At 43.8% G+C, this 9,311-nt stretch overlaps 1 protein-coding gene across 1 annotated transcript; it reads left to right on the top strand.

Moving 5' to 3' along the window:
- The first annotated feature begins 959 nt into the window (after positions 1-959).
- On the top strand, positions 960-2,592 carry LOC147886108 (U-box domain-containing protein 8-like). The gene has a single exon (XM_087395495.1). The coding sequence runs from the start codon at positions 1,055-1,057 to the stop codon at positions 2,219-2,221; it is 1,167 nt and encodes a 388-aa protein (XP_087251621.1). The 5' UTR covers positions 960-1,054; the 3' UTR covers positions 2,222-2,592.
- Positions 2,593-9,311: the final 6,719 nt, after the last annotated feature.

Raw genomic sequence — 9,311 nt, 5'->3', positions numbered from 1 at the left:
AGGAGATACAAGTTTAAGCCAGGGACTATGGCACTTTGGGAAATAAAAAAGTATCCAAAATCTATTGATCTGCTCATCTCGATGGCAAGCTTCGCAAGGGTGGTACACGAAGTCATGCAAGACCTCAACATATAGTCCTATGAGAGAGAGAGAGAGAGAGAGAGAGGGGGGGGGGGAGGGAGGGAGAGAGAGAGAGAGAGAGAGAGAGAGACTCCACCAATTTTCCTTAGAAAGAAAGTAAAGCCTATCTATAGACTAGCGTTGAACTTCGACCCTCTTCTCTTGTTGCTCCAAGCAAATTGACTCAAATTCTTAGGATCCAATTTGCCAATCCCTTATCTAAACAAAGGTTACCCCAGGACTCAACTCCTGACATTGACAACCCACTGCCCCCATGAGAATTATCCTGAGACACTTCACTCATGTTTTAGTCTCCCCCTAGCACCCATCCAGTACCCAAACAAGCTCATTCACTAGCGCGTGAGGGGGTAGAGGACGCCATGCTGGCGCAATAATCGTTTGCCTCAAGGCTTGCTAGTCCATGCAAGCATACTGGCAAGAGTTGATCAGGATGTACAATGTCTGAGCACAATGGTGGCGAATGTGTTTTTAGAAATTTCATCGTACGTTCTTTTCCAACTCGTGGAATGCGCATGTTCGGATTTAAATGTGTGTTTTTGACTTTTTCAGTAGGCTTTAAACCGCTGGGAATCTCATTAATCTCCACCGACTTAGGATCTTGACGCCATGAACCAAGGCAATGTAGAGATGCAATATGGACCCTGCCTAGAACTTTTATTCTTTCACAGGCCTAGGCGGCTGGGGTTTGCATTATTGGTGGGGTGGGTACGAGACGGCGGCCGAGCGCGTGGATTGAAAGAGAGCCGGGGCTCAATTGGACTTTCCTAAGCAAAACAAATAATTAATGTAGCAATTAAGCAAGCAGCTGCAACAACTGAAGTTTTCTCATTACGCAGTAGCACTAGCTCGCTTTCCAATAGCTCTTCTCCCTTCGCCTCGCCTCACTTTCCCACCGTTTCCCATCCCTCCCTCTATGGCTGCCCCGCCGGAAGATTTTCGATGCCCCATTTCGTTGGAACTCATGAGCGATCCCGTCATCCTCGCCACTGGACAGACCTACGACCGACCATCTATCCAGCGTTGGCTAGATGCCGGGCACCGAACTTGCCCCAAAACCAAGCAGGTCCTGTATGATATCAAGCTTATCCCCAATTACGCTCTGAGAAGCCTCATCTATCAGTGGGCGAATGCCAACGGGGTCGATCTTAAGAAGCCTGCAGAGCCCTACACGTCCGCTCTCACGCCTAGCTATGGGTTAGCTGAGAGAGAGGGCCTGAAGCGTTTGAAGGTCCTGGTAGAGGGCCTGGTCAAGAGTCTCTCTAGTACTGTTCTGCAGAATCGCAGAGATGCCATTAAAAAAATCAATAATCTGGCGAAGGAAGGCAAGGAGAGCCGAACTTGTATTGTGGAAGCGGGTGGCATCGCCCGCATCTTATCTTTGATCTCTTGTGGGGATTTCCAAATAGAGGAGGTCGGGGTGGATGCTCTGTTGGACCTGAGCATGGACGATGAGAACAAAGTAGGGCTTGTCGCTGAAGGGGCTGTGGATGCAATCGTGCAGGCCTTGAAAAACGGTTCTATGGACACAAGAATTAAGGCAGCCGCAACAGTGACCAGCCTGGCTTTGGTTGACGTCAATAAAGCCACCATTGGCAGCCGACCAGATGCCATTCCCGCGCTAGTGAAGCTTCTTGTAGAAGGGAATTTGAGGGGAAAGAAGGAGTCCATGAGTGCCTTGTGTGGGCTGTGCATGTATCATGACAACAAGGCCAGGGCAGTGTCTGCAGGGGTTGTCCCTCTTTTGCTTGCCCTTCTTATCGAAGGCGCTAACGAGCCTGTAGAGCATGCCCTTACCGTGCTGGATTTCCTATCGACCTGCGTGGAGGGCAGGCTTGCTGTTATTCGAGAACCAGCTTTGCCGACCTTGGTGAGATTACTTAGGTCTGGGACGCCAAGGAGCAAGGAGCATGCAGCTGCTGTGTTGTGGTCCCTTTGCTCGAACAGCAAAAAGTATACGTTGCAGGCTTTTAATGCAGGAGCATTAGAAACGTGCCTGAATCTTATGCAGGTGGGTACAACGAGAGCAAAGAGAAAGGCGTCCGCTTTGGTAACGGCTTTCCAAGAATGTGGAAGATGGTAGCATTCTCCGAGTCAATACACAGACACAGCACACGGAGCTTTTGAGTGAGGGCCTTGGTTGTCCTATAGTCCACCTGTAGATGTTTTCTGCTTTGAGTCAATTCTTTGAAGTCTGAAGGGGAGCGTTAATAGCTCTTCAATACTATCATTTGAAATTGCTGAGTGTTGATTGGTGAGAGCAGGTGCCAACTTCCTGGTGGAAGACAACAAGCCAAGTACAATTTGTAAAGATAAGACGCTTTGGTTTTTTGGGTCCTTAGCCTCTATACTTGTAAGATTATCAACCAGGAGTGGCTTTACGTTGTCAATGAGCCTTTACCTCTCTGCTAATGGACACACTACAGATAAATTTTATTTATATACATTTGAGCCTACAGTATTTCCAGTTCAGTCCTGTGAAAGGTAGTAGATGTGCAAAAGATTCAGTTGACTTAACGGTTGTTGGGTACCTTTCTTGTTGTGGCTGTGCCTCCGCAGTCACTCAAGTGTGTATATGAGTTTCGTTTGCGATTATGAGCATCCCTGCGGGTAATATTTGATGATTTCAAAGTGAGTTTTACATTTATATAAGTCATGATGCGCCAAAGGGAGACATCGAAGTATTCAAGAGTGACCATTCATGCCCTCAGTGTACACGTCAAAATCTGTGAGACAATCAGCAAAATACAACCTCTAATCGGTTATGCAGCTGGGATTAGCTGCTCTGATTTACAATCTGCTACACGTTCAAAAATGTGCCAATGAAAAGTGGAGGGGAGGAATGAAATGAAACGAGGTGGAAAGCCTTCAAGTGTCCACACGAGAGCCTTCAAGATGTGTTGCCAAAGCAGCTCTAGAGTAATTATGAATATGTGTATTTCTGCTTGGCTGCACCTATACCTGCATCTTTTATGGGACATTGGACTTACAGTTACGAAAAGCAACGGCAAATATAAGCTCGCCTGTACCTGCACAGTATGGTCTTTGTCCTTGAAGTTTTATGACCGTCAATAGTTCTGAGCTATTTGTCTGGCTGCTCCAAAAGGTTGTGAAAACTCTTTGGCATTAGGATTGACTCGTGAATCTGGCTAGCTGTTCGTCCTCAAATGATTGCAGTCCTCGTATTGCCCAAAGTGTGCCTTATTTTCACGTGGGCATTTCTGACCACTTTATCCTCTGCTGATTACCTTCATCTACATGTCTCGCTTAAGGTCCTTGCTTATGAACTGTCTTTTACAGCATATAGACGTTCTACTTCAGGTCCTTATGCAGCACGATTCATACTCCGGAGTACAGGCTCCCATACTGGTCTCTTCCATCTATCCCCTTGCATTTAGCCCATAGGCAAGTCTTTTCAGGTGTTTCTTCTTGACATTTAGTCCATAATAAGATATGTGTTGACATAGGCTTTCCCTATGAAGTAGAATGCTTGTTCTGGCCAGCAACTCAGTTAGGGTTTTAGCATTGAACTGCTAGGTTCTCAGTCCCTGTTCTGGGCCCATTTTCATGTTCCACCATACTGCTTTGGTGGCAAGACAGCTAGTTGAACCGACATTTGAAGTTGTTCTGTGCATAGTCTTATTTAAAAAAATTCATTTGAAAGATCTAGTCTTATGTAGGTATATGAAGTTCTTCTCATAGCCAAACTCCAAGATTAACGTCCTTGCATTTGTTTTGCATCAGAAAGAGAGCTTTCTGCCAATATAGGATTTCCTTTCAAGACAGATTCCAGGTGTTAATGTTTTCAAATTTGAATTCCATGTATCTATACATAGAAACCATCGGCTGCTTTTCTTCTTCAAATATGATGCTATCTCTGTTCATATTTTCCTTGTTTGGAAAACTTTTCCAATGAGGCATTGTAGATTGTTATATTAAATCCTAATGAGCCGATATCATTAGTAAGGGAGTAGTTATTTTTGTACAACAGTGCTGTCCACTAAAGGCTCAGCCATAGTCTATACATTTATTCTACAGGTTTTGCCTCCTGTAAGCTTTCCTTGAAATAGCATTACAATGCTCTCCCTTTGCTTTTTGCACTTTCTACTGCTGCTTCTGCACAGCATAATGATCCACTTTGAGTGTGTTAGCCTGCAGTCCACAATTGCTCTCAACCCTGTCACTGAATTTTCTGCTATATGTTAACTCCCAAAAAGATCTGCCACTAAACCAACAATTTGTTGTACGTTATATGCCTGTACCCCTCTAGGCACGTGGTATGGAGCCCTGTTGGTCCAAATATGTGTGAGAAGTGGGGGCAAAGGCCCATGTGCTAGCCCTGTAAAATGAGTGTGTCCACATGCCTAGATGAATTAGTCGACTACCATATGCAAAATACGGTACCTAAATGGTTGTGATGTAATAGGGGTTGAACTTTCCTCTATCACGGCTGGCAATTTTAACATGTTTAGGTGTGCACATGTGACCCCCCCTTAGGCCCTAGTGTCAACATGGTATCAGAGGGGGGTTTTGCCTTGCGGGGACATGGATGGCCGGGTGCAGCAGTGGCTGCCTTGCAGGGCAGGGGCCTGCACCTGTTAATCTCAAAGATGACAGGTGGTGGCATCTTCTTGGGCAATGTGATCCCTTTGGTACACAGGTTTTCCTTTCTTTCTTATCATATCGAGGCATTGTAGGGCATCCTCTTAGCTGTCGATGACTTCAAAACACCTCATGTTGTGCCTGAGAGAGAAAGAGAGAGAGTGAGAGAGAGATGAGAGATGAATCTATGGCAGCAGCCTTCAGATGCTGTGCACTAGAAAATTTGTCTGTGTTGATAGATCGATCTATCGATAGATAGAGTTAGATTCTTTGAAAGTAAGGTAGTGGCCTTCAACGCAGTGAACTAAAAACTAATGGGGGGGAAGAGAGAGAGAGAGAGAGAGAGAGAGAGAGAGAGATTGTATTTAAGTTCATGTGAGACCCTTCAGGATCTATGGGAGTGGTAATTACTATTAACAAATAGTGATCTTTTACATTCAGTGAAAGAAAATATATTTCAAACTCACTATTTGGTGAATACATGTTACGCCAGCTTGTGTGCTAGTCTGAGTATCTTGTTGCGGTGTTTCTAGACTAGTTTCAAGTAGCTTCCTAGTGTGGGTATCTTGTTGCGGTGTTTCTAGACGTGTTTCTCCTTTAGTGCTAGCCTTTGTCATGGTTGAGTCTGCCCTTCACCTTCGGAGTGCCGACTGAAACTCAGTACAAAGACTTCATATAAATGGATGCTCAAGTATGTGTGGGTGTGTGGATTTGTATGTGTGAGAGCATATGTTTATACTATGTCTGCATCCACTATTGGGCGCAAATGACATCAGTGGGGATGTCATAGTAGCTAGTCCCGACTCCCTGCTATGCGGGATGGAGTTTATGGTTTTCAACCTTATGAGTGACTATCATGAGATTGAAACTGCACTATGTTATGTTTTTAGAGGATGAGTTTGGACGTGTTCCTGGATTCATCTAGATATAAGCTTCCTAGCTTTTTGGCTGGCTGCTCCAACAGATCTTTCAGGTTGCTTCTGCTATCCCAGCGCTTTCTCTGATGTGTGCATAGGCTCGACATCTTAGGAGTACATGTTGCTTCCTCTCTTAGGTCTTGCCCACCTGCCCCTCTCCACCTCTAGATCATGTGAACTGAGGTATTTTTACATTCCATAGCTGTCCATCAGATTAATTCCCTGTTTGTAAAACTGCATTTTTGCCCCTAGGTCTTGATATGATTGTATTAAAGTCGGTGTGAGACCCTTCAGGATCTATGGGACTGGTGATCACTATAGTGATCTTTTACATCTAGTGAAAGAAAATATTACAAACTTGATATGTATTTAAGTCCTCTTGAGACCCTTCGGGATCTATGGGACTGGTGATCATTGTTAACTAATAGTGGCCTTTCACATCCAGTGACAGAAACTCTTACAAAGCTTGCTGTATTGTGAGTACTTGCTTAGCTAACTTGTATGCTAGATCAAGGACTTTGCGGTGGTGTTACAAGGCTTCTTTAGGTAGCTTCTGAAACTAAAGCCACTTGATCAAGGTCAATTTCTTTCCTTATAAGCTGGCTGTGCAGAACATCTTTTGCTCTCAAGTCACACCCTCTCTCTCTTCCTCTCTCACATGGACACCTACTGGCTGCACATAGAGCTCCAAGGCGCCTGGGTTTTCAACCCCGCATGGCACCTGCAATTAATAAACTAAAGCGCACAACCATGGCACCCATTAAAGGTTAGCGCCTTGCATGCAAATAATGATGTGTAGACTAATCCTAGTCATTGTCGTTGTCCCCACTAAGCAAACATGTGAACAAAACATAGAACACAATTCTTAGTCGACCGAGGTCAACCCACTTGGTCGTAATTAAGGGGCTTCACCATCAGTGAAAGCGCCTTAATTAATTATGTCCTAGTCTCTCCAACCGAAGTTAGTGCACCTTAGTTAGCGAAGTTAACACTCTTGGCTTAAGCCAAGTCTCATTGACCGAAGTCAACACTCACTTATTGGAGTAAGTGCTTTCGTTCTTTCGCTAATCGTGGTTAACCATCTTGGCCGATCGAAGCCGAGTCTCCCTAATCGAGTTAATCGAGGTTAAGTATCTTTGACCGAAGTCAAGACTTTGCCCAAATGAAAGTAGAGCTTTAAACATAATTAAATAAATGAAGAACTCAATAATCATGATCAATAAATGGTCAATTTATGCTTTGACTTTGGAATATTTACAGCTTGGTGACATTCCCCTCGGCTTCTATTCAGTCGACCTCAACTAAAAAGCTTCCTTGTAAACATTCAAAAGATGTGGATGATCAGACAACATGTCTTCATCCATGCACTTGGCATCCAATGCCAAATAATTCTTGGATTGGTACCTGCACAATTCCTTGCCCTGAGGGCCTTTGTGTATAGTATGATACACAATCTGCTTTGGCTGAAGGACATCCTTCCAGCTCATCCACTTTTGGTTTATCTACAGCTCTTTTATGCTTTTCTTGAGACCTTTCAATCGCTGTCCAGACTTGGTTGAAAGCTATCTGGAGGTCTCTAACAAGCTAATCTGTTGCAAATATTTCATCTTTGGTCCTCAAGATAGGTGTAGAATCACCTTTCCATAGATGATCTCAAAGGGGGACTTTCCTTGTGGAGTTGTGAACTGTATTATTGTAAGCGAACTCCACCAATGGTAGGTACTTTTCCCAGTCTGAACCTTGGTCACCCATGTAGCATTTCAGCATATCCAACGCTGTAGGAATTTGCTATCTCACTTTGACCATCTGTCTAGGGATGGAAGGAAGAATAAAAATGCAGATTCGTTCCCATATTATCAAATAAAGCTCTCCAGAATAGAGTGGTCATTCTGGGATCTCAATCATTGACAATGGACTTGGGCATACCATGGTGCTTAAAGATATGTGCCATGAAAACCTTAGCCATATGATCTACCTTTATGGTTTTGCAAACCGGAGCTTGCTTGCTTGCTGAATCTATCAATGATAGTCCAAATCCCATCATTCCTTGACTTAGATCTTGGCAAATAAGAAATGAAGTCCATTGCAATACTTTCCCACGGTGCCTGAGGCACGGAAAGAGGCATAAGTAGGCCAGGTGCCTTCCGTCTATCAAGTTTCACTTTCTGACAGAAAAGGCATTCTGTGACAAACTGATGTATATCTTTTTGCATCCCTGGACAAAAGAAATACCTCTCTAGCGCTTGAGTTATTGTTGTAACTCCTCTATGCCCAGCATAGGGAGGTGCATGGCATTCCTCCAAAATCTTTTTCCTCATCTCCTGGGTGATGCATAGGCTGTCATCTTTCATTAAATACCCATCTTTCGGGGAATAGTGACTAGTAGACTACCCCTCTTGCACTTGCTGTAAAATCTCACCAAAATCTGCATCATTAGCCTATTGCTCCCTCATGTTTTCCAAATCCCGATGATAAGCAATAGCACATTGTTCACCTAGGGTCTTTGAGACAAGGCATCTGCCACTCTGTTCCTAACTCCCGGAGTGTGGACAATTTGAAAATGATACATTGACAGCAACATGTTTACCCATTTAATATGCTTCTCGGAGAGTTTTGTTCAAAAAGTATCTTAAACTTTGGTGATCTGTTTGAACTGTAAAATAAGCACCCAAAAGATAATGCTTCCAAGTATGGATGGCATGAATTACAGCCAACAACTCTTTCTCATAGATTCCCAGATATCTCTCTGCATCCCGGAGTCTCTTGCTCTTATAGGCCACCACATGACCATTTTTTATGTAATGCAGCTCCAACACATTTCCCACAAGCATCACAATCCACATCAAATGGCTGATAAAAATCTGGAACGATCAAAATTGTCTCTGTGGCTCTCTTTGAGTGTGGTGAATGCTGTCTTTTGTGGAATTCCCCATCGGAAAGCTGCATAATTCTTAGTAAGGTCGTGAAGGCTCCTGGAGCGGCTATGTCCGCAAATTGCCTGATGAATCTTATGTAGCACAGTTTTCAGCTCTGGCCATTCCTGAATGGTTTGGATCTTTGCCAGATCCATCTGAGTCTTTGGATATTATATGCCCCAAGTAATGGATCTCTCCCATGAAGAATTCACTTTTCTTGTTGTTTGTATAGAGCTGGTGATTTCTCAGCTCTTGAAATACCGTAGCAAGATGTTCCTTGTGCTCTTCTTTAGACTTAGAAAAGACAATAATGTGATCGAAGAAGGTACCCGTGAAGTGTCTGTAGGGTCAGAAGATACGATCCATCATCCTATTGAAAGTAGCGAGGGCATTAGCCAATCCAAAAGGCATCACCAAATACTCATACAACCCAAATATAGTGCAGAACGATCTGTTATGCACATCCTGATAGCCACTCTTTAAGTCTATCTTGCTGAAAACTGAAGCCCCATTGAACTAATCTAGCACATCATTAATGCACAGAATAGGAAATCTATTCTTGATGGTCATTTTGTTTAGTGCGTAGTAATCGACGCACATACAGAATGAACAATCTTTCTTCTATACAAGCAATATAGGGGAGCAAAAAGGAGAAGAACAGGGCTGAATCAGCCCCTTGGACAACAAGTCCTGCACCTGGGCCATAATCTCTTCTCGTTGAGTTGCACTAACTCTGTAT

This window comes from Dipteris shenzhenensis, chromosome 24, assembly GCF_047967505.1.
Source record: "Dipteris shenzhenensis isolate YYH24624 ecotype China chromosome 24, Dip_SZ_1.0, whole genome shotgun sequence".
Classification (NCBI taxonomy): domain Eukaryota; kingdom Viridiplantae; phylum Streptophyta; class Polypodiopsida; order Gleicheniales; family Dipteridaceae; genus Dipteris; species Dipteris shenzhenensis.
This window is presented reverse-complemented; position numbering and strand designations above follow the sequence as displayed.